Source organism: Electrophorus electricus, chromosome 17 (genome assembly GCF_013358815.1).
Source record: "Electrophorus electricus isolate fEleEle1 chromosome 17, fEleEle1.pri, whole genome shotgun sequence".
Lineage (NCBI taxonomy): Eukaryota > Metazoa > Chordata > Actinopteri > Gymnotiformes > Gymnotidae > Electrophorus > Electrophorus electricus.
The window spans coordinates 11,349,554-11,374,842 of record NC_049551.1 but is presented as its reverse complement, the minus strand read 5'-3'; the positions used below and the strand labels follow the sequence as shown (position 1 = coordinate 11,374,842).

Below are 25,289 nucleotides of genomic sequence, written 5' to 3'. Positions count from 1 at the left end.
GGGAGAGAGAAAGCGAGCGAGAGGAAGAGAGATTAGAAGAGAGGATTTTTTTTGTTCACATAATAGTTTGAACACATAATAGTATTCACTGCATAATTCTGTAAATATAAACAACATACATACTTAACCCTATCCTGTATCCGTAACCTCTTAACCATAACCTATCCTCTAACCCTAACCACTGTACAACCTACTTGGAGACGCAGTCAGCAGAAGAACAGCTGTGAGAAGCAACATGCCTTCTCACACAATACCAATATTGTTACAATGGTGATATATGAAGTATAATAACAAAAATCATCTAATCAAAGTGGTTTTCGCCTGTAATAAAACCCCAGAAAAATATGACAGTTCACTGCCTGTCTTTGCATGACCGTAGATGAAAGGTCTCGAGTAGACGTGACTGGCAGTAGATGAAACCACTGAACAGCTGACAAGGGCAGGCAGGGGCACAGATACACTTTCTGAGTGTGAGGTTTCTCGTTGGCATGGCACCAAGCCCCAGGCTGTGAAGGCGAGAGAGGAAGCAGTCAAGGACTGCCTGCTCTGGCTCCCTTTAACCTAAAGGGTGGTGGAAAGGAAGTGACTGGAATGTCGTACAATTCAGAGTTCCAGTACTGATGCAACATTGGCCTCCAATCATCTCTGTTAATAATTATTGATGGCATTCCAGACCTTAACCCAGAGTTCTAGAAGTGCTCGCACTGGCTCTAGGAAGGGTTAATAGGATTGTGGGTATTGCCAGGATCAGAGCAGGTATCCTGTATTGAGAAATAATAATATTTTCATAGGAACGGACAGCTCAGCTTTGGCGCCAGGCTGAAACATGGCCACAGAGCACAGGCTGGCTGCAAGAGCAGACCCCCTAGCCCAAAACTGGGGGCGCAGACAAGCACCACAACAAGGGCTGTCTTTGTTCATCATATCACAGACACACAAACGCCCCCCGACTCTTGCAGTACTTTGATGTTCCTCCTACTGAAGCTTGCCGGACCATCCGTCCCTAGCTTCCGGCAGCCTCGGAAGGACCAAGCTCTGACGAGGCATCGCAGCAACAGACATCTGATAGGCTGACCCTGCACGGGCCGGAGGTGAAAATTCACACCTGCCACCAAGGCTCTGGAGCTGAGTAGCGATGAAGGCATTAAACAGCCTCAGCCAGAGCTGAGAGTCCTCCCACACAACTCCAGCTGCATGCAGAGACATCTGTAGTAGACCACACTGACAGGTCTCATTACCTATAGGGGAGCCTCCACACTGACAGGTCTCGTTACCTGTAGGGGACCCTCCACACTGACAGGTCTCTTTACCTGTAAGGGACCCTCGACACTGACATGTCTCGTTACCTGTAGGGGAGCCTCCACACTGAGAGGTCTCGTTACCTGTAGGGGAGCCTCCATACTGAGAGGTCTCGTTACCTGTAGGGGAGCCTCCACACTGACAGGTCTCCTTACCTGTAGGGGAGCCTCCACACTGACAGGTCTCCTTACCTGTAGGGGAGCCTCCACACTGACAGGTCTCATTACCTGTAGGGGAGCCTCCACACTGACAGATTTTTTTACCTGTAGTAGACCCTCCACACTGACAGGTCTCTTTACCTGTAGTAGACCCTCCACACTGACAGGTCTCGTTACGTGTAGGGGAGCCTCCACACTTACAGGTCTCGTTACCTGTAGGGGAGCCTCCACACTGACAAGTCTCTTTACCTGTAGTAGACCCTCCACACTGACAGGTCTCGTTACCTGTAGGGGACCCTCCACACTGACAGGTCTCTTTACCTGTAGTAGACCCTCCACACTGACAGGTCTCTTTATCTGTAGTAGACCCTCCACACTGACAGGTCTCTTTACCTGTAGGGGAGCCTCCACACTGACAGGTCTCTTTACCTGTAGGGGAGCCTCCACACTGACAGGTCTCTTTACCTGTAAGGGAGCCTCCACACTGACAGGTCTCGTTACCTGTAGGGGAGCCTTCACACTGACAGGTCTCGTTACCTGTAGGGGACCCTATACACTGACAGGTCTCGTTACCTCTAGGGGACCCTACACACTGACAGGTCTCTTTACCTGTAGTAGACCCTCCACACTGACAGGTCTCTTTACCTGTAGGGGAGCCTCCACACTGACAGGTCTCTTTACCTGTAAGGGAGCCTCCACACTGACAGGTCTCGTTACCTGTAGGGGAGCCTCCACACTGACAGGTCTCTTTACCTGTAAGGGAGCCTCCACACTGACAGGTCTCGTTACCTGTAGGGGAGCCTCCACACTGACAGGTCTCGTTACCTGTAGGGGACCCTATACACTGACAGGTCTCGTTACCTCTAGGGAACACACTCACACTGACAGGTCTCGTTACCTGTAGGGGAGCCTCTACACTGACAGGTCTCGTTACCTGTAGGGGACCCTATACACTGACAGGTCTCGTTACCTCTAGGGGACCCTACACACTGATAGGTCTCTTTACATGTAGTAGAACCTCTACACTGACAGGTCTCTTTACCTGTAGGGAACCCTCCACACTGACAGGTCTCTTTACCCATAGCGGACCATCCACACTGACAGATCTCTTTACCTGTAGTAGACCCTCCACACTGACAGGTCTCTTTACCTGTAGGGGAACCTCTACACTGACAGGTCTCTTTACCTGTAGTAGACCCTCCACATTGACAGGTCTCTTTACCTGTAGCGGAGCCTCTACACTGACAGGTCTCTTTACCTGTAGTGGAGCCTCTACACTGACAGGTCTCTTTACCTGTAGCGGAGCCTCTACACTGACAGGTCTCTTTACCTGTAGTGGAGCCTCTACACTGACAGGTCTCTTTACCTGTAGCGGAGCCTCTACACTGACAGGTCTCTTTACCTGTAGGGGAGCTGAGGACATTTCAAAGCTTCTGATGCTCCATTTTCACATGTTTTCATTCAGTCCAGAATTGTGGCCAAATTCATCAAATAATACACATGGCAGTTTTTCATTCAGAACTCAAGCATAAACTCTTTACTGAGAGCAAAACCTCAAACGTGCAAAAGTTTGGGAATTTCCCTTCAACATCTCTTCTATTTGCAGCCCAACCCTAACTGGAGATTTACTGTTATGGCCCGAACCACCCAATGTTATGCACCGAGGTCTGCTTACCCCAGAGAAAAGGCTGGGATGAGGCCTTTTGTCTTCACCTCTGTGAGTGTCAAAAAGCAACACAGCGCTCCAGTCTATGCCCTTGACAATGCTCAGATCCTGGCTACTGTAATCTGCAATCATGCCTTTTTCAAAATCTGTTATATCTCATTTTAAGCCCATTCTGAACAATCCTTTCAAACATATTGCATGCATGAGAGCTGAGCAGCTGTTTATTTACACATCATGTCTCATGTCTCACAAGGGCTCTCTGCACCTGCACAAGCAACCTGTTAAAGTAACATCTCCAATACACTTCCAGATAACCCTTACAGCATCCGATCATTCAACACATATTTGGCATGCAGTTGAAAAAAGACTACTAATTCAACATGAGAATTAAAGCTTCTCCATCAGGCAAGGTCAAAGAGTACCTGAGAGAAAGCAGTCATCGTTAGCTTTTCAGGGGCACGCAACTCAATGTTCTTGGTGGGGAAGCACATTAATGTAAGTGATAATTTTGCTTGTCTTGACAGGTTACCATTTGCAAAACAAGATGAGTGTATCCTAGGTAACAGCAACACAATGGGCCCCAAACCTCTGTGCCAAAAAAAGCAGAAATATGGGGGGGGGGGGAGTCAAAGAGAGACAGACAAGCACAAGAGTGTAACACCTGCTAATTCTCTCCTTTGGGCTAGAAAAATTCTTCCCTGAGCAGGCTCATTCCAAGATGAAATAACCTTTTGTTCCTTAGGTGAAGTCCTCCACTCCACCCCAACCTGCCAACAGCCTGACCTCAGTGCTTCGGAGCTTGGGGCAACATTGTAAGTAGCAGTGGAGGCTGGAGTGGAGGAGTGGAGGGAGGGGTAAAGGGAGGGATGGAGGCAGGAATGGAGGATGGAGCGGAACCACGGGAAGGGAAAAAGGGGGCTGGTTTTGGAAAAGAAACTGTAGCAATCATCAAAATGCGTACTTATCAGCCCCAGCTGATCTCGGAGTTTCAGTTTTTCCACAAACAATCGGATATGCTAAAATAGTTGGGTGTGCATTCAAGAGTGTGGTTAAATTCTATAATCAGAGGGGAAAGCACCCAGAGGCCTGCAGCGTGTGCGAGTGCGATGGTGACACACAATGGAAGCATAAGTATCAAACAAAGGTCCATGATGTGGGTGGCAAAGCGGAAGCCCAAGAACATTCACTAAAAACTACTGTCGATGAATGAGAAAGGACAGTGCTGACCTTGAGCACAAACAGAGCACAGACAGTCAGAAGAGCAACAGTATGAACAGAAGCTCCACATGCTGAGGCACGAGGCAGTGTGAACAGAGGCTCCTGAGGTACAAGGACAGTGCCTCGTAGAGGTCTTTAACATGAACAGAGCTCTGAGGAGGCGCTAGTACCCTCCAGCTCACGCCCACTACAGGGGCTACAACACTAGCCGTTCAACAGGGTTATCCACCAGCAGGGATATGCCTGCCGTTTCTGCCATTTCACCAGTCTGTCTGCTGGAGGCATGGGTGCGGGAGGGGCGTGGACAGAACGTGAGGTGCTGGAAGGGGCCCAGCGGATACGTTTAGAATCCTTCTAGTGGAGGAAACGCTTTTCATCACTCACAGCTCTCGAGGCCTGCCAGCAATTGTCGCCCATTCAGACAATTCAAATAAGCGAGACCCGAGGAGCTGTGGATGACTTACTTTTCATAAAGAAAGCATACAAAGTGACTGGCCACTGCCCAACCTCACCCATTAATCAGCACGCCAGAGGACGAACTCTTGCCCAGCTGGAGCAGAATGGTGCAGCGGGCAAAAGATCTCTCACACACACATGCACACACACACACACACACACACACATGCACACACGCACACGCGCACACACGCACACGCGCACACACGCACACGCGCGCACACGCACACGCACACACGCACGCACACACACGCACACACACACACACGCACACACACACACGCACACACACACACGCACACACACACACGCACACACACACATGCACACACAAAGACACTCTTACTCACTGAGTCACACACAATCTCTCTTACACACACACACACACACACACACATTCTTCCTCTCTCTCCCACACTCTCTCTCCATCACATACACACACACACTCTCCCACACACACTCTCTCTCCTCTCTCCATCACACACACACAGACTCTCCTTCCTCTCTCTCTCCCACACACTCTCTCTCCTCTCTCCATCACACACACACACACACACACACTCTCCTTCTCTCTCTCTCACACACACACTCCTTCTCTCTCTCTCTCTCTCTCATTCACACACAAACACACTCCTTCCTCTCTCCGACCCCCCCCACACACACACACTCTCTCTCCTTCTCTCTCCATCACACACACACACCTCTCTCTCTCTCTCTCTGTTAGGGAAGGTCATTTTGAGTCTGTCCTTTCCATTTCCCTCTGCTCCTTCCTGTCACCACGGACTGCCGTTTTATTGTCGTAATATAATTACAGTAGAACAGACAGAGGGCACACTTCGGCAAGGTCCCGAAATGGATTGCAAAAGCAGAGTGTGTATGTAATAACATGATATCACGTTTCAAGGAGGATAGTTAAGAATATTAGTTTTCCAGCCCCCCCAACATGTAGTCTTCCACCACTGGCAGAGAGGGAACCCAATAACTGAATAATACCAAATTCCAGGATAAAAATCTGTGGACTCAACAAATACCTATCTTCTAGGTCCACTGGGATAACTATCCTGGAAAACCGAGGAGGTTAGGGGATATCTTTTATCACTGAAAAATAAACGGAGCACTGGTACTGTATCATTCAGGAAAACCAAGCTGCTTCTTTACCATAAACAACATGAATTCATTAGACAATTTGTAACTGGCTTGGAGACCAGGACTAGGATGCCTGAGCAGCACTCAACACGCTGCCACAAACAGCACACAGACCTACAGAGCAAATTAGCCAGCATGGTGCGACTCAGGAGTCATGTCAAGAGAGACGTGAGGCCTTGCATCGTCATTCCAGCTGTATACAATGTCTAGCCTAGAGCTGAGCAGAACGTTAGATGAGGAGAACGTTAGATGAGGAGAACGTTAGTTACTGGAGCGGAACGTTAGCTGAGTGGAACGTTTTTACTGGCAGCACTTAAACTCAATGCTGTTTTTTTTTAAACCGCAGAGTTGCCAATAAATGACTGGCAGAAGAGGTTAGCAGGCTGTTAAATACAGTTTCAGAATATGGCAGCGAGGACTTCTGCTTTTCTTCATATTATAAATAATAAACAAAAACTAACATTGTTTGTTGTTGCTATTCATTGGTTATCTAGAAATGCAGATAATAAGGACTGTGATTAAACCGATGGAATGACCTGCTATAACACAAGTGCTTCAGTCCATTGGAGACTTTCATACTCTGTACGTTTCTGTGGGGAGAATAAATTTTGAATTTGTGCAATTCACATTTGTAAAACCAAAGCCTAATAACAGAATGAAGACTATTATATGAATGTAATGAGCAATTACCAAACATACGTACAACGATACAGAAAATTTGAAAATATAGTAAAGTACATAATCTGTCCATTTTATTAGGTAATACAATATATTGATAAAATAAAAACTTGATACCAGCTGATTAAGGTTCCAAACAGCGACCTCGGAATGGTGTGAAAATGTTAAAATATCAAAATCCAAAATGCTCTCTTGGGAACAACACCTGGGAATCTAGGGGAGCTAGACAAGGCGCTGCCGACAGGCCGGCCCCGGCACAGCTTCTGAGTCTTGCTTTGTCCACGCTACACACTTTCCACATCCATCAGCTCATAACTGAGCTCAGGAGCGGTTCAATGCATAGGAACTGTGGTTTAAAGGCAGGTTCAAACCAGACCAGTCTTCACCCTTACAAGCACTAAACATATGAGGGGTTTGATTGGAAATTCATCACTGTGATCTCTTTCCTCTTAAAAATGTGCAGAATATTTGCAGAGAACACTATAACCCAATAATTATCAGCGACTCCAGACTAAAAAATATACTTCAGAGCCATTATATCTTAAACAAAAAAAAAAGCTTTCCTGCCAAACCAATTCTTAAGGCACCAAATTCTTTCCAGTGTAAAATGAAGACATTTTTTTAAATCTTAAAATGAAGCCATTTAAAATAAAGTAAAAAGTGATTGTGATCATTATGAACCAGTGCTTGCATACAAATAGTCCCTGAAATGTGTTAATATATATATATTTTTTTATTTAGTGGCAAGTCTAGTTATTAAAAAAAAAAAAAAAAAAAAAAAAAAAAAAAAAAAAAAAAGCCTGCCAATTAAGTTTTTATTTATTTTAACACGAATGTGAGAGCCATAAACCTAGCAGGTCCTAACCACACACAACAGAGCTGCCAAGAACTGGATTATGAGTCTCCCATGAGCTTCCATATGAACGATAAATAAAGGCAGCCAGGTTGGGGGTGCTTTCATGATCCATCTTTCCTTGAGAGGTCAGGGAAGCACTGGATTATGACAGATGCCAAGTGACAGGTGTAGCCAATTAGAGGCTGTGTCACCAGGTCCAAACTAACTGGGTATCTTAATTGGGTGTCTGGGCTGCCACTAGGGAGATGTCGAGAAGTTGCAGGAATTTCATCGGCTTTATGCCCCACAGGGAGGTGTTCAAAGACAGAATTCTACTTAAGATTAACGCGGGTTTATTAAACTCAGTTGGCCCCTTAATCCCAAACTTTTGTGCAAGCTGTCTTGGGCTTTCCTTGATGGTCACTGTGACAGAAGAGCTGTAGAGATGACTGACACTGAGCAGGTTAATGCAAAGCTGTGTGAGGCCATCAGGTGACAGAGAAATAATTACAGCATTAGATATGGGCCTCCACCATTGAGCGAGGACTCTCTGACTGCTCCTGAAAGAATTACAGCATTAGATGTGGGCCTCCACTATGGAGCAAAGACTCTTTGAGTGTTCCTGAAAGGACTCCTCTAAACAGCTATACATAGACACAGTCATGTAGTATCACAGCAAAGAGGCAAAGTGACTGAGGCCAAAGGTGGTCTGGGAGATCTTTCTGCAGAGTTCCAGCCTTAATCCAAGACATCTGGCCCTAACAGTCAGATGCCCAAGAACAGAACAATTAGAGGGATTAGGCGTGCTAGATTACCACAAGAGTATGTAATGAAACTCTGCAACAGATTATATCTTGAGTAGCAGATGTGGGAATTCTTGTGGTAAAGGATGAACAAGCCAGCTAAAACCTTCATGAAGCAAAATTACAGTCTACATTATCAAAAATAGTGGTTGTAGAGCAAAACACCAAGTATCAGAATGCCAGATATGCTATAAATGAGAACAGTAGGAGTCTACGGTACCTGTGGCACATGCATACATGATGTAAACACACCAACCCAGCTAATCTATAATCTAATCTATAATCACGGCACATGTAAAACATAAGACTTTAAGATGAGTGAATGGCCTGCTGGGAATAGCAATAAACACATCACAGACCCACACCGAAGCACTCTGCTTCTTCAGTAAACACCACATCACACAGCCATATAGAAGCACTCCGCTTCTTCAGTAAACACCAAATCACAGAGCCATGTAGAAGCACTCGGCTTCTTCAGTAAACACCGAATCACCGAGCCATGCAGAAGCACTCGGCTTCTTCAGTAAACACCGAATCACAGAGCCATGCAGAAGCACTCGGCTTCTTCAGTAAACACCGAATCAGAGAGCCATACAGAAGCACTCGGCTTCTTCAGTAAACACCGAATCAGAGAGCCATACAGAAGCACTCTGCTTCCTCAGTCATGCCCTACTTTCACCAGTCAAACTGTCATCATGCCACACCCGCTCAAGCCAAATTGGCAACCATCGCATGTGGGATTCCCTCTAATATAATAGTTTTTCATTAGAAATCAGGTCCCAAACCACCTCAACACAGTGACTGACAAAAACATTAAGTGTTTACCTTTTTTCTGTAACAGCCGATCAGTTAAATGTGATCAATGGGTGTGAGGAATCCCATATAAAAGTTTTATATATACTTCTCAAGTTCCCATGTTTCGAGACTTCTAAGACAGGTACAGACACACTTTGCAACCATTTACCAGTAAATATGAGAAGAAACCTTCAATGATAACACATTTAGAACAGTCCTAAATAAGCTTTTCACTTTATTTTTACACATACACTCACAATATACATTTTGTGTGTTTCTATGCAAGTGTGTAATCCATTTATTTATTTTTAAACAGTATGATCTGTCTGTATCTTAGCTTTGCTATCTTGTTTTCAAAAATCACTGAAGGAAACTTCCATGTGAACACTCAGATGCCTGCTTCTACCTCACTGGCAGCCAGAGCACCCAGTCCAACGGGACAGTCACAGTCTGGAAACACCAGAGCGCCCACTTCAACAAGGCAGGCACAGCCTGGGAACACCAGAGCGCCCAGTTCAACACCAGAGCAACCAGTCCAACAGGGCAGACACAGCCTGGGAACACCAGAGTCCAACAGGGCCCAACTGGCCTAGGAGCAGCAACTCTGTCTCACTAATTCCAAGACCCATACGCCATCACCTTTCCCTCCACCTCCGCCACTCTGCAGACCAGGCTTCCTCCCCAGGAGCCGAGCAGCCCCCAAAGCGCTTGCTGCACGTTCAAGCCCCTGAGAGCCTCCCTGGGAAGCAGCTTATGGCTGGAAGAATGAAGCCCTTTGTCACGCACCAGCCAAGCCTTTGATGCCCTGCCAAGACAAACCACTGTGTTGGGTTACAGACCTTGTAGCCAAACACTACGCTCGTGTTTAATATACTATGGTCTGTCTGCATTTTGCCTGCTGTCAGTCAAAAACAGCGGTGCACTGAGGGTCCAGCCATTACTTCATTATGCACAACAAGTCAAAGAGCAAGTTTATTATGCTTGGAAATTTATCTAGGCAGGCAGCCGCCAATCGGCAGACAAGCCTTGGGCGTGTCCATGAGGGGATTGTCCCGTCACTCAGGATTTCAGACCATCAAAAGTGCGCACAGTTATGAATATGCTATTGTGACCAAAACTGGATGCGCGTTTACTCAGATTCACGGACAGAGGTCACAGAGAGAGGTCTAAAGCAGAGAGCAAACCAGGGGGACAATCACATGTTCTGGACCTCTATCAGATCTGTTCCTGCCATCACTGTTTATAAACAAAGGATCACCAGGTTCACACATTGAGCCACAATTGGTATGAAACAATAAAGAAAAACTTTTCACCTCAAAATATGTTTATAGACAAGAGACACAGAAGCATGACAAAGTTATACTCTAAACTAATGCTTGAAGGTTTATCTTTTATTGCTGCACTTTCGTGTTCAAACGAATGTAAAAGGGAGACCAATGAAGTAGCAGAAGAATACAAACACCAAGAAAGAGATGCTGCCGCCCCATCTACATTAGGACAACTGCTGAGCGCCGCCTGCTAACAGCTAATGATGAACTTTAGCATAGAAGACATGCCTACTGTAGGCTGTAGGAGAACCTGTTGTTTGAAAGCTTCCGTCACTGCAGTCATTTTAAAGGCTGGTTGGATTTACCAAGTGATTACCAAGTAATGTCTTAATATGGATTTACCAAGTGATTACCAAGTAATATGTCTTAATCTGGATTTACCAAGTGATTACCAAGTAATGTCTTAATCTGGATTTACCAAGTGATTACCAAGTGATGTCTTAATCTGGATTTACCAAGTGATTACCAAGTAATGTCTTAATCTGGATTTACCAAGTGATTACCAAGTGATGTCTTAATCTGGATTTACCAAGTGATTACCAAGTAATGTCTTAATCTGGATTTACCAAGTGATGTCTTAATCTGGATTTACCAAGTGATTATCAAGTAATGCCTTAATCTGGATTTACCAAGTGATTACCAAGTAATGTCTTAATCTGGATTTACCAAGTGATTACCAAGTGATGTCTTAATCTGGATTTACCAAGTGATTACCAAGTAATGTCTTAATCTGGATTTACCAAGTGATTACCAAGTAATGTCTTAATCTGAGGGTGGGCAGATATGAGTAGAATCTCTGTGATCGTGTACGCATGTATGATCTACATTTAATGTCCACTTTATTAGATACCCAACTAGTGCGTGCTGAACCTCCTTTGGCATTCAGAACTGCAGCAGTACATCATGGCATAGATTCCACTAGGTGTTAAAATTGTTCTGCAGAGATCTTGGCCCATGCAAACAGGATAGATGGAGGTACTGGTATGCTCTGAAGAGTCTGTTCTACCTTGACCCAGAGATGCTCTATAGGATTAAGATCTGGGGTTTGTGAAGGCAAAGGAAGCAAAAAAACTGTTACGTTCCTGGGACCAATCTATAACCATATGACTCTTCTGGTATGGTGCATTGTCTTGCTGAAAGTGTTCTTCTACACCAGCGTTGTGTTCGGCTGCAATATGCTTGACTGTGCACCGCCTGATCATCAGAATAATTCTTTGACCTCTTTCATCGGAGTTGTTTATGCCGACAACTCGTTTTCCTCAATCATACCATTCTCTGCATACGCTCAACCATACCATACAATCATACCATACTCTCAATACTGTTGATGAGAAAACTGCACGTTTTTGAAATTTTGGGCCCCATTCTAAAATTGAGACTGAAATTGAACCAAAGAAAACCTGTACACCTGATTTTATGCTGCATTCCTGTACTCTGAGGTCATGTCTAATTTCCATAAAGGGAAGCTCCAAGGGCAGGTGTCTCAATAAAGTGGCCACTGAGTGTGCGTGTCTGCATGCTGATTGTGTGTGATCATCTTACACTTGTCTCTGGTCAGCAAATGCTTTTTCTGGAAGCCAAAAAACCCCACACATCATCCCTCAAAGAATTTAGATATTTAGATAGAATAAATGATGAGTCAAAACTGGTTGCAATGTCCAAATACAGTTTTTTGTTTTTTTTAAAGCCAACCCATTTAGGCAACAGTAAGGTATCAGAAGCCCCTCCCTCCCCACCTCCCCATAGAGCGCACGCACTGACCAGACGCACGATTCAGCTCCATGTACTTTACTTTGCTGAACATGTCGCTGAGGATGAAATAGGTTTGGAATTCTTACATGTATTGTTCCTGAGGGTTAAGTGTGCGCTTTAGGTTTTAAAAGGTTCTCATACACTGATGTTGTCTTGTACATATGGCCAAATATTACTTAGAAGGGAAAAAAGAAGAGACAGACCTCACACGATATCAACCCAAACATACTGGACAAAATGCCTGGCAGTGACATTACTGCACCCTACTGATTTACTCTCACTGCTTAGCCTTCTGTTTACGTCTATGGTTCCCCTAACCTCAACACCATCTCCACACATTGAAAATATGAGCAGGGTGACAACAAACTGCAATGACAGTTAATATAATTTTGTTAATATATATATATTTTTTTTACTCTTGCCTTCTTCCCTAGTGTAAGTTGTCAATTCCTGTTCACTGTCTGAATCCCCCGTCATATGGAACCAACCAGTCAGAGAGAATGAAGGAGACATATGCACCCAGTCCGGGAGAGTGATGGCAGAGGCATGCATCCTTTGGGACTCATGAAGCTTGTCATCGCTGTTCACGCAACGTCGGATGGCAGTGGAAAGCGTCTGGAGGAGAGAACTGGCTGCCCAGTTTAGTGCATGCAAGCCTAGACGCCCAGGCTTGGCCAGCATCACCATGGGCAACAGGAAAGAGGAACTTGTCCATTAATCTTACCCAGAGAGCTGAGCCAAGTGTACTCTCTTAGAATCCTTGCCATGGATGGCTCCAGCACTGAGAGGATTCAGACTCGATTCCCAGTGATAAGATACAACCCTCTTAGCCATTTTCACAATTTGAGCCGGCCCTACCATTTCTGACATCTTAAATCCTGAACGGTCACAATTATAATTTGATCATAACCACCATTACAAACATTTATGATTTATTAAAGATATGTTAGAAAACTGCAACACTGCCTTCTTCTAGTGTATTCACGTTAACACAGACCGCTATCCCTTACCTGACAGTGTATTACTATTCTATAACTTAAATTATTTTCCTCCTAAAGAAAATGAAGAGAACCATACAAATGCCTTGTTTACTGTTCACTGCAATGCTGCCACCTCCAGGATATTGGTGGAATACATTTTTCAGCAAGTTACAGTGAAAAATGTTAAAAGTTTTTCAGACATAACATTTTGGTACTAAAACATTTATATTTAAACAGTGCTCAAGCAACAAGTGAGAAATTCCAGTATTGCTCCTGAAAGTCAACACCCACCCACCCACACCCACACCCACACCCACACACACACACACACACCCACATAAGGCACCACAAACCCAAGAACTGGGCCATTGTTTTCATCTTATGGTTGCTTATACATCTGGGGCCATCAGAGAGGAAACACTGGCCGCTCCACTTGCAGTTCTGGAAACGAACTGTCTGAGCAGCAGTGGGTCGAGCTGTCTGAGCAGTAGTAGAGCAGCAGTGGGTCGAACTGCCTGCTCAGTGGTGGAGTGAGCGTCCTACCTGCCCGCTCAGTGGTGGAGTGAGCGTCCTACCTGCCCGCTCAGTGGTGGAGTGAGCGTCCTACCTGCCCGCTCAGTGGTGGAGTGAGCGTCCTACCTGCCCGCTCAGTGGTGGAGTGAGCGTCCTACCTGCGACTGCTCCGATTCCCTCCTTGCTCTCCTGCTGCATCCTTCTCCCCAGCCGGTGCTGCTGTCTTCAACTTCTGGGCAACAAGCTCTCGCATTTTGGCCTTCTCTAAGCCACCATGACTGTTATCCTCTGGTTCATCGGGTCCCTAGACAAAACGTGTAGTCAGACACACCATGTGCTGAAGATAAAACGTGTGCAATAATGTGGTGCGGTATCAAAGTTGTCATATCAAAATAGGTTCTTATATCTGGTGTAGTCTGGGAAGAAAGTCTCCATTAAAACAAATCACCAATGAAGGGTACTGAACTAGGGCTCTGAATTACGTTTGGTGCAAAATAGATAATCAAGAATTTTAAATGCCAGAAAACAAGCCCAGATCTCTGAGGGAAGAAGGCTAATGTTTAAAATAGTTTTGCTAACTAGCAAAACAATTGTAGAATCCTGTAAAATCATTGTGTGCCAAATTCTATTAACCCTCTGTGCAAATGACAATATTCATAGAAAAATCTCCAAAGACGATCATTCTTGCGGTGTTTGTTCATATTTCCATTTTTACCATCTTTCCCAGTCTGAACTTAAAAACTGAAACAAACCAAAGGTAATTAAGAACACACACCTCTAACAAGTCTCCTTGGCTTGTTTTGCTGTGCAAAAGAAAAGAAAAGCAGAATAATTCTATTTCTAGTTTGTCCATACATTATTTCTAACTCTACCACATCCATGTAAAGTTAGCAAAACACCAGCAAGCAGTTACTCTGATTAAGGTGACCCAAGTTTGGCTACCTCTCCACAGCAGGCACAGAGCTCAGCTTGGGATCGTCTTTCAGGAGGTCATGACTACTTTTGCTTTTTCCTTTCATGGTCTGAAATAGAAAAAGAGTACTATTCATCTGTTACCCAGAATTTGAGGCATCACTCTAAACGCATATTATTTGACAGAAACCAGGTGAATTGCATTTGTTTTTATTGAAAGTATCTGCCTATATAGTTATATCTGTGCTTTATTTTAAACATACTTTTTTTGTGAATCACAGTTAAACAGCTTTTGATATCAAGCATTTTGGATATATTGGCAATTAAATTTTAAAGATCACCCACCTGGCTAACTTGATTGACCATTTCCTCTTCCTCTTCTGCCTCCTCACCAAATGATAGCAGGCTAAAATTCCTGACAATAAAGAGAGAAGTACCATTCCGGTTAGATAAACGCTGTGATAAGCATCATCAGACACAGTAGAGACCTAACAACGCCACTAGTAATAGCACTAGTTGCAAATGTAGGACAATGAACCAGGTACCTGGGAAATTGAATGAGATGTAACAAGAGCAGTTTTCCCCCCACCACCATGGTACCCACTACGCTACGGTACACTCGGAGACACGCCCCTTCTTACTTTGTTGCTTTGGACTGAGACTTTTTTCCCTCCTCTTTGACTTTCTCCTTTCTGACTTTTATTTCACGAGGAATGATGTCATCAAAGGGACAATGAAGGACCTGTGGAGGAGAAGTTGGACATTTTGCTGCTGCAGCACACCAAAGGAAAGGAGGCTCAGCAGTTGATCTCTTTGAAGAGCTGGGTGCTACCTCTGTAGATCGGATTTTGTGTGGGTTCAACGGCCGCTCATCACTGTCACACTCCACCTCTGCTAACCGCAGCATGTTATACACCGTGTCACCTGTGACCTGAAACCACGAACATGGTAAATCTCACCGTTTTCGCATTAGAAAGACCCATTTGCAAAGGCCACATTAACATACCACATACTGTCTCATCACAGTAAAATGGTTGATGTAACCTAATTGTAACACAAGAGCAGGTACAATCTAAAAACAAATAAAACCTTTCCAAAAATGGTGTGCTTGTTGTTGAGTTCATCAGCCCTTCCCAGAGTGAAGAAAAACTGGCTTCCGTTATCATTTGTTCCAGCATTTGCCAAGGCAACCAAACCCCTTCGGTTGAAGCGCAATCTGGAGTGAAACTCATCCTGCAGGCAGAACAAAGAAAGCATGAGAACAAAGAAACAAGTAAATAAATCCTCCAAGACTAGTGACAGACTTAAGTCTTCTTGGGGATGATCCTACTGGTACACCTTTCTGCAGGATTCTTCTTTCATTCCTCTAGGTAAAATCACTAAAGCTCAGCCAGCTTGGATGGGGACTGTCGGTGCACAGCCATTTTTGGCTACTTTCAGGCAGTTTCAGGCATTTTCTCTGCATTCCTGATATATTGGGTTCAGGGCCAGACTCCTACTGAGCCACTCCAGAGCTGCTCTACTGGGTTTAGGTCCAGCCTCCTGCTGGGCAACTCCAGGATTTCCACAGAGTTTTTCAGAGGCCACTACTCTGTTTGCTTGGCAGTGTTTCTGGCTCATTGTCTTGTTAAAATGTAAACCTTCACCAAATCCTGAGAAAAAAAAGGTTTTCACCCAGGACTGCTCTATATTTTTCTGCATCCATCTTTCCCTCTATCCTGACAGAAGAATATCCCTACAGGATGATGTTGCCACCATTGTGTTTGAATGTTGGGATGGGATTTGGGTGGGGTGATATTCAGTGCCTGGCTTCCTCCATACAGACCACTGGGAACTGTGGCTAAATTACATTTTCATTGCATAAGACCAGAGGATCTTGATTCTCATGGTATGTGAATTGTGAAGGTGGATTTTGACAAACTCCAAGAAGGCTTTAATATGCTTTTTAGTGAAGAATGGCTTCTGTCTGGCCACTGTACAATAAGGTCAATAAAGTCTTGATTGGTGGAGTGCTAGAATGATAGTTATGCTTCCATAAGGATCTTCCGTCTTCCCACAGGAATTCTGGATCTCATTCATAAGGGTCATTGGGTTCATAGTTTCATGTCTGACCAAAACCCTTCATCACCGATTACTAGGATTAATCCGCCTGATTTAGGAAGACTTCTGATTCCAAACTTCTTCCATTTGAGAATGGTGGAGGCTACTGTGGTCTTGGGTACTTCCAATGCTGCAGAAACATTCTTGTATCCTTCCCCAGATATAAGCCTTGACAGAATACTGACACCACAGACAGTTCTTTTGACACGTGCCTTGGTTTTCCCTCTGACATACACCATCAACTAAGAGACCTCATTCAGACAGGTGGGTCCGATCAGTTCAGTTAGGCACAGGTGGACTTCAGCAGAGTTGTAGAAGCATTTTATGGACCACTGATATAAAAAGCATTAGAACCCAACTGCAAGTGTCATAACAAAGGGTCTGAATACATAAAATGCAATTTCAGTCTTTTGTTTTTAATAAGTTTACAAGACATTCCAAAGACAATTTATGCTTGGTCATTGTGGAGCATTGCATGTAAATTGATGAGAAAGTACATGAACATAATCCATTTTAAGATGAGTTCGAAACATACCACAATGTGGTACATTAAAAGCCAAAAGAATTCCTGTATGCACTGTGAAAAGCAAAATGTTTTGTTTTTGTTTGTTTGTACCTTAAAAGACCGACCATAGATAGATTGTCCTCCAGTTCCAGTGCCAGTAGGATCACCCCCTTGAACAATAAAATCTGGCACCACACGGTGGAATATTGTCCCATCGTAGTAACCTGACACAAAAGCAAGTGTCAACTTCATCTTAGATAAATAATAATAACATTCTCATGTTGTTTTATTTTTTATTACATCAAATGTCTGATTAATATATTACAGTAGTCTAATTCTTTTTTTTTAACGCTTTTTTGCAGTTTACCTTCCATGCATAACTGAGTGAAGTTTCTGCATGCTTTGGGTGCTTCTTTAGACCACAGTTCTATATCAATATCACCTGCTGAAGTCTTAATTAACACCTTTATGAAGAAGAAAATCACAGTAAATATTTGGGAGACTATGAATAAATTTATTTTACATGATACCCAGTACAATTACCCGTCATAAAATATTTTAATGGTTAGCTTAGTGTTTACATTGTACTAACTTAGCTAAATATTATAGCTAGCTACAGAATGAACAGTTAGTTTACATAGCTATCTCTGTCAGCTGGCCGCAGTGCCATTACATAGCTGTCACTGAAGCGACGTTTAAAATGTACGTTAGCTATACAATTAAGTTGGCTAATGCACGTCTGAGGCTACGCACCTTCCCATTTGTTGGTGGCTCTTGGATGTATATATTGCTCATGTTGGAAGAGTATTACTGCGAAATTTCCCTCAAAAACAAATGCTGTGAAAAACAGAAACAGCAGAAGTACAAAAACATATGATGCGAAACTCGAAATTCCTTTCCAAAAATAAACAGCAACGATGTTTATTTATCTATGACTACAGTACAGGTTCTTCTTCGCCACTATAGCTATTCGACTTCTGTGCCGCAGCGTGTATAAAAATAAGTCTCTTATCGATATCGACGATTGCCTCCTGGTGTCTCGGATGTATAGAACCAGAACCACAATGTTTGTAGTTAAAATATTTTAAATTATAAATATTTTAAATATTTTTGCATGTTGTAGAATAGATATTGGTGAACATGTAGGAAGAGCCACGTAGTTGTAATAATCTCTGATTTTTCTGACATGCTATCGATTGTGGGCTTTCTATGAAAGCTAACGTGAACGTTTCCCACCGGATTCATGTGTGAGACGGACTAAATATACGAAGCAAAGGGAAGTGTCTGTGGGTATTTACGAAGAGTCCAGCTGTTTCTTTGCAAAATCTCGTTAAACTGGCACAATGGCTCTTCCAGGTATACACTAATTGTATAACTTACATAAATTAGCTCCTCACTTATTTGAGGAGCTTGTTAGTCTAATGGTCTGTGAACGTATGTTAAGGCTGCTAATTAGGTAGCCATGTTGCTAACTAGCTATTAACCTGAAAGAGTAGTTGGTAGCTACCTAATATGTTCTACGATATGTTCTATATTAGAAGTAATGGCGTTATATTTTGTCGGATACTATGCAGGCCTTGCTATTGTTTTGCAAAGTCGACCATGGAAGTGCTAAATGTAGCTAGCTATTGCAATTTATATCAACTAATCTAGCTAGTTGGGAATAAGTTGTGACGCGGGGTATTAGGTTATGCATTTCTAATAAGGTCCTGTTATGACTCCGTATACACGCAACACTACAGTAGTTAGCGCGTTTGTGGAGGGCCAGAGGATGACGGGTTCCCTTCCTGGGCCTTGGTGCCGCTCACAGGTTTTTTCCACTAGCTCTTAAGAGTTTTTCTTTGTTTATATCGCTTTTGGCTTGCTTATTATGGGACTGGAACCAGATTCTCTATAAATCAACTTTGTGGCTACACCAAAGCGCGAATAAATTTGAATGGATTTATCTGGCAACATTGTAATTGTTTGGGATGCATAAATTACAAATAAGGTAGGGGGACTTTAGTACTGGCACACCAAATACAAGAAGGGAGAAAACTAATAAGATGATATAGAAATTACAAGGATATATCTTGGCTCATCTTTGGAATATATAATAATTCATGTAGAAATAACAATTCTTTAGTTATAAATTAGAACTTCTTGTCCATGTGTTGATAACTTAATAACTGTCCTCGAACAGGTGTAAATAAGGATAACATTCGAGCTGGATGCAAAAGATGTGGTTATCGTAAGTATTGGAACTGGTATATGTTTATCAAGTGTGTTTACAGCTAAGTGAACCAAGCTTTCAAGCTTTCAAACTTGTTTTTTCTTGTCTTCATTAGCGGGCCACCTGACATTTGAATGTCGTAATTTTGTGCGGGTGGATCCAAGGAAGGACATTGTGTTAGACGTGAGCAGCACAAGCAGTGAAGAGAGTGAAGAAGAGCAACAGGAAGCCTCCAGTAAGGGGAAGGTTTTCGGGAGCAGTCACTCCAAAGGTAGAGTCCCATTAGCTCTCTTGCTTATTGTACTGATAACAAAATGTATGTTCAGTTAACTTTATTGGGTTGCACTGAAATTTTCAATACCTGGAATAAGTGTACAAAGGGCAGTCTGTAAGTAACTAGGCAGTAACATAATTCATATTGTTTTGGATTTACTGTAAAACTGAATGTGAACTGAACTGCCTTAAATTAAGGTTTTCCACAGTAAATACAGTTGCATAGTCCAAATACTGAGATTAATAGACAATATGATGTGTGCTCTTCGCCTGCAGGTTCCGATGACGATTCAAGAAGAGGGAAACATAGGAAAAGAAGTAAAGATAGATCCCACCGAAAGGCAAAAAAGAGGTATACATTTAATAAAGTTTACTAATATGAGTATCATTACATATTGTTGTTTCAAGCCACTAAAAGTCAAAAGTCAATGAAAATTATAGTTAGACTTTGTAAAGGGGAGTGTCAACTTTATGAATAGGAGTGAAGAGTTTTCTTCTAATGTTCAACTTTCTGTTCTGCTTACGGCAAAGTCTACTACCTACGATCCCCAGCAGTGAAGACAATCACATATTTCAAACAAATATTATGAGCTTGTCCATATTCAATGAAGATAATTCCATATTTCAGACAAATATTAGAGGCCTGTCTTTTTCAGATGACCAGCATTAATGCATTGTTCATATATGGTATGAATCTGAACAGCAGTACGGTACATTAAACGTATTATATACATTTGGGACATTGACTACCACAAAAAAGCAAATATAGTAATAATAGGACAACATGATCAAAATACAATTTCAGGTAGTGGCTGGCTTTTTTTTTTTTTTTTTTTGGTGGCTTTCTCCCCATTTATAATGGTGCACAACTTATGAACTACTCAAGATTCCTAATTCATCAAATCATTATGAGCTACTCAGGATTCCTAATTCATCAAATCATTATGAGCTACTCACGATTCCTAATTCATCAAGCCAAAGCTGAGGTTTGATTTGCATTAGAAACCCTGGTCTGGTACCGTTTATATTGTAGACTTTGATTCTGCCTACAACAGACATCATAGAGCATGCTGAAGATTTTGCAGAACTATGGTAAATAGCACATGGATTGTTTTTGTGACCTCTGTACATTTGTAGATATTTTGTGTGTGTGTGTGTGTACCCTCTGAGCTGGTGTTGATGTCGAAAGCAGCCCATAAGACAGAATGGCGCTGTTACTGGTCAAAATGGCAAAGCTTTGATCTCAGGTGGTCTGCTTGAGTCACTCTCCGGTCCCAACTGTCCTTGAATCTTCTAGGCACCATGTAGGACCTTTTAAAGTAGTTGTGTCTGCAGTCGATTTATTTTACATTGCTGAATTGCTTCATATTAAAGTTGATATTTTTAAACAGAAAACTGTATAAATATGGTAATGTGTTCACAATCAATCACATTGAATACTGAATCCAGTTATTTCACATGTGCAGTTTAAGAATATAAGCTGTATGCCATTTTTTGTTTGTTTGCTTTTTTTTCTCCTTTCATGGTATATTTGTGTTTCCTTCATGTTTATTTAGGTCTTACTCATCCAGTGAGGAGGAGGAGGAGGAGCAGGAGGAGGAAAGGAGCAGGAAAAAGAAGAAGCACAAGCGCCATAAGAAAAAAGGCAAAAAGGAAAAGAGGGAGAAACATGAACAGCATATGAAGAAACGCAAGAAGAAACACCCCCAGTCGTCCTCGTCGGACAGCTCCAGCGGATCCTCAGACACAGACTAAAAAATGAAATATTGAGTGCACGTTCAGGAAAGTATCTCTTTTGTTCAGTACACAATGGAAGTATGCAATGCAGCTTTTGAATCGGTATCTGTAAAATTTCAGAGCCATCTGTAAATAGAAGTTACTGGGGTGTACTGTTTTTTGTTTTTTTGTTTTTGTTTTTTTCTTCCCTAGAATGATGAGAAATGTTCTAGAAAATGAACTTTTTAGTATTTGTTTTGTATTTGGTGGCTGAAAAATAATCTTTTTGGAGTGTTTTTCATAGTGCATACTGTATGATTTTGTACACAAGGTAAAATAAACCCTTTACATAGCTATTACTGAATTTATTTTATACAGTGCATGTTGACTCATTTATTCATAAGAACAATTTAGTTAACTTGCAACTTATATAGATTAATTTTACATACTTTTATCATTTGAAACAAGTATTGCAACAAATATCAAGTATTAAAACAGTATTATTATTTTTTGCTTGAACAGTCAATGAAGAGCCTCCTGTTTCTCTGGAAACGCTGTACTTCAGCACAATTATAAATATATTTGTGTGGGTTTTTTTATTGTAATGAAATGCAGCGTTTCCAGAGAAACAGGACGTTTCTGTGCAAGGAAACCAACAGTGACTATTTGGTGGTGGGGCTTGAACTGACAACCTTCCAATACTAGTCAAGTACCTTCACTGCTATGGCCTTCATAAAATTATTGAGAAGGTATATTTATCACCATTACTACAAGGAAACGGTCCCTTCCAGCGCTGGTTAACTCCACAGGATTATGAACGTTATTGAATTTAGAATCGCCCTTCCATCCCTCCTGCAGCATAACTCTGGGATCTGATGGTTTAAGTAGGGAAAAAAAATCATTATCACCGCACATTTTAACAGCAGCTTCATTTCACATAGTTTAGCTCTGAAGCCACAGATTACAACTAGTCCAGGAACAAAGTCTGAAAAAAGTGATAACATTTATCATCTGACAAGTTATGGTACATTAGTGATGTTTTCAAGCTCAGGGACGGGTGGTGCCCAGGAAAGATCCCATAAATGTGTTATCCTTATCAGACTAACAAATTATATCACAATCCCACTCATAAGGTACTTGGAGTTAAGAAACAGTGCACATCTGATTTTTTTTCAGTAGCCATATTTTATATGATTTCCCATAACAATACTTGATTTCCCATAACAAAACTTGTGTGGAGAGTCACATCCTGCAATAACTTTGCCTTTGGACACCCATTCATAGAGGTTTCAGGTTTGCTCCATGAACATATTTGTAAAGTATTCTAGGGGTGTTACTGATCTTCATAACTGTAAAACCATTTGGCGTAATCATTTATTTGAACTACAAATTTTGTAAGGAAGAAATTACCAAAAATATACATAAGGGAAATATCAAAATAGTAAAAATAATAATAATAATAGTGTCTCCGGGAAGATGCATTTGAACCTAATTACTAGCTCGGGGTATTTTGTATTACATCCCAGTTTTTTGTTTGTTTTGTTTGTTTGGTTGGTTTTCAAATTCTATAAACGCCCCCGAGTCGTAGAGTCGCTAATTGAGTATATGACACAAACGTGGTTTTTTTTCCATAGGTGTTTTTTTTTCCCATAGTCATTTGTACAGTCCTTGAAATAAAGCCGCCAAAAATATTTTAGACTGCGTTTGGACAGTTAGGCCAGTGAAAAACTTGCAAATAAGCACTCTCCGTTATAATGAAGGACTGATAAATCCATTTCTGTTAACATGTATGTATTGTATTTTTTACATTTACATATTTCAGATGCCAAATTGTCTGAATGAAGCTGTTCTCGCACATTCGGTGCTAGGGCGGTTTAGTACCGTATTTACGCGTTTGACAGTTAATTGAAGGTTATGCCTCGCGTCTCGCTCGGTTTGAACAGCTCCGGTACCGGGTCCGCGTGCTGCGGTACTCGGTCCTGTCAGGGAGAGAACAGAACCAACGGTCGCAAGTCAGAGATTGCGCCTCAGAACTCTGGACGAAGACGGAGGTTGTTGTGTTACACTGGTAATATACAGAGGTCTGAACGCAGGAATAGAGAGAGAGTGGGCGACATAAACGGTTGGATAAACGGTGTACAGTTTTTGAATAAACCTAAACCTTTTACGCCTTGGCCTAAAGCTACCACTTACATAATAACAGAATTACACAGTTAGTAGATGTAGCGGAAATTGCTTTTATCTTACTTTTTGTATCGAACATTCGATAAACATGTTTTTACAAAAATCTTAAAACACCGTGAATTATCTGTTTCTACTGTCATGGCATATTTCAATATACAAAATATAGTCCTACAAAACGCATCCATGTAAATTAGGGTTAGGGTTAGTAAAGGAATTGTATATTATTTTATGATAATTAGTATAGAATAATGCGATACATTTATTCACTGAATAGTCTTTCGAAAAGAGTAGGCTAATCATACTTCCAGAGTAAAATTTGAGATCATTACCTGTATCTGAAACCGCAAGGCCTCCTTCTGATAGCTACATATTATGGATCTTTTATTCTTTTTCGTATTTTCTCAATACATTGGAAATGTGCTAATACAGCAGTCACACAAATGCAGGTCTCAACAGAAAAGGCTACACGCCTCTCTGGAGACCTGCTTACCTGAGACTCCACATGTAGGCATGTTTGTAAGTATAGCAGTTACCAGATTTGCAGTACTTTATATCCTCAAATCCTGGTCTTACTGGATCTTTGGGACAGGTAAATGTGACCGGCAAAACTCACCCCATCTCTGAAATACCCCTGGCATATGTGTACATCAGCCATTCTCCTGGTATGTGTCTAGCTGTCTTTGTGAAGTAAAATCAGGTCATGGAGCAAAAACGCTTCTTTTCTTTGACACAGCCAGGCTGCCATTTTCCCCTTCTCATTTTGCATAGCTCTAAATGTGCTGTCTGAGTGGGCTATGTGTTTGTATGGCCACAAGGAGGTCCTTGCTGCAGGGTGCCATGTCTGGGCACATGTACAACCGTTAGATCATACCAATAAAAGGGAGCAGGGCAGTACATGCAGGTGAGGCTTAGGGCTGCTTCAGCACCACACATTCCATAACACCCCTCATATTTCAGGACTCTTTGGACCCGGACAGCCAGAGCGTTACACAGTTCAGGGCTTTCCTGCTCCAGCACATTTGGCATTAATGTAGGGCATGAATAAATAAATTAAAAGTTCATTATGTTAGGAAATTAGTAATTATATGAAGAGTTATATGTGAAGATCCACAAAATTGAGTCAGAGAAAACACTAAAATCACGTTCAAGACGTGATAATGGTTCGTGATAATGGTTATCTGCAGAGCTAGAGATATTTTGTCGGTTATTGCATTAAATGCACAATACAGTGCAGTGCAAGTAGGAATATATTATATGGTGCTATATAACCCACCATATAAAGGGGTCCTTTATTTGACTTGGGTGGGAAGGCTGTAAAATTGGGAAATTGTGAATTATAGGCACAACGTACAAACACTGCAAGACTTTAAACCCACTTCACATGATTCATTCTTGTGTCATTGGACCTTTGTTCAGATCCACTATAAAGTATCCTCCATTCTGACTGCACAAACTGGATCATTTGCTTGAAGAACATAGTATCTTTAACGAGACACCATCATCAGGTACAGCTTGTTCTCAAATGAGAAAATACTGTATTTATATTATTTTTATAAACTATACAGTGATATAGATTTATATGTAAATATATGATAGCAAGTTGAAATATTTGTAATTGTGTTTTACAGCAATGTTTCACAAGCTGCTTAACTTATTATAAACATATTTATATTTTAACAATACTACTTTTTTATTTTGGTGAAACAAAATCAATCTCTGCTTAAAATCGCATTATTTCTATGTTTGAGGTCTGGAAGACC

At 42.1% G+C, this 25,289-nt stretch overlaps 2 protein-coding genes across 2 annotated transcripts in view; one reads left to right on the top strand and one right to left on the bottom strand.

Annotated features, from left to right (window-relative positions):
• The window catches only part of cwc27 (CWC27 spliceosome associated cyclophilin), a 36,393-nt gene extending 18,093 nt beyond the window's left edge, over window positions 1-18,300 (bottom strand). The window contains exons 1-10 of the mRNA XM_035535828.1: window positions 17,898-18,300; window positions 17,512-17,608; window positions 17,256-17,368; window positions 15,629-15,772; window positions 15,372-15,470; window positions 15,181-15,281; window positions 14,885-14,954; window positions 14,570-14,649; window positions 14,403-14,430; window positions 13,786-13,931 (exon numbers count right to left, since the gene is read on the bottom strand). Of these exons, the coding sequence (XP_035391721.1) occupies window positions 13,786-13,931; window positions 14,403-14,430; window positions 14,570-14,649; window positions 14,885-14,954; window positions 15,181-15,281; window positions 15,372-15,470; window positions 15,629-15,772; window positions 17,256-17,368; window positions 17,512-17,608; window positions 17,898-17,939 (920 nt within the window). The 5' untranslated portion in view covers window positions 17,940-18,300. The remainder of the gene's footprint in view (window positions 1-13,785; window positions 13,932-14,402; window positions 14,431-14,569; window positions 14,650-14,884; window positions 14,955-15,180; window positions 15,282-15,371; window positions 15,471-15,628; window positions 15,773-17,255; window positions 17,369-17,511; window positions 17,609-17,897) is intronic.
• An 89-nt stretch (window positions 18,301-18,389) lies between these two features.
• On the top strand, window positions 18,390-21,713 carry srek1ip1 (SREK1-interacting protein 1). The gene is made up of 5 exons (XM_027008155.2): window positions 18,390-18,500; window positions 19,327-19,374; window positions 19,472-19,627; window positions 19,906-19,981; window positions 21,186-21,713. The coding sequence occupies exons 1-5, from the start codon at window positions 18,488-18,490 to the stop codon at window positions 21,382-21,384; spliced, it is 492 nt and encodes a 163-aa protein (XP_026863956.2). The 5' UTR covers window positions 18,390-18,487; the 3' UTR covers window positions 21,385-21,713.
• Window positions 21,714-25,289: the final 3,576 nt, after the last annotated feature.

Excerpts from the sequence above, each read along its gene's own strand:
- srek1ip1 (XM_027008155.2), top strand. Across the intron at positions 19,375-19,471 it reads ATGCAAAAGATGTGGTTATC|CGGGCCACCTGACATTTGAA; the intron begins GTAAGTATTGGA and ends TGTCTTCATTAG. Across the intron at positions 19,982-21,185 it reads CACCGAAAGGCAAAAAAGAG|GTCTTACTCATCCAGTGAGG; the intron begins GTATACATTTAA and ends ATGTTTATTTAG.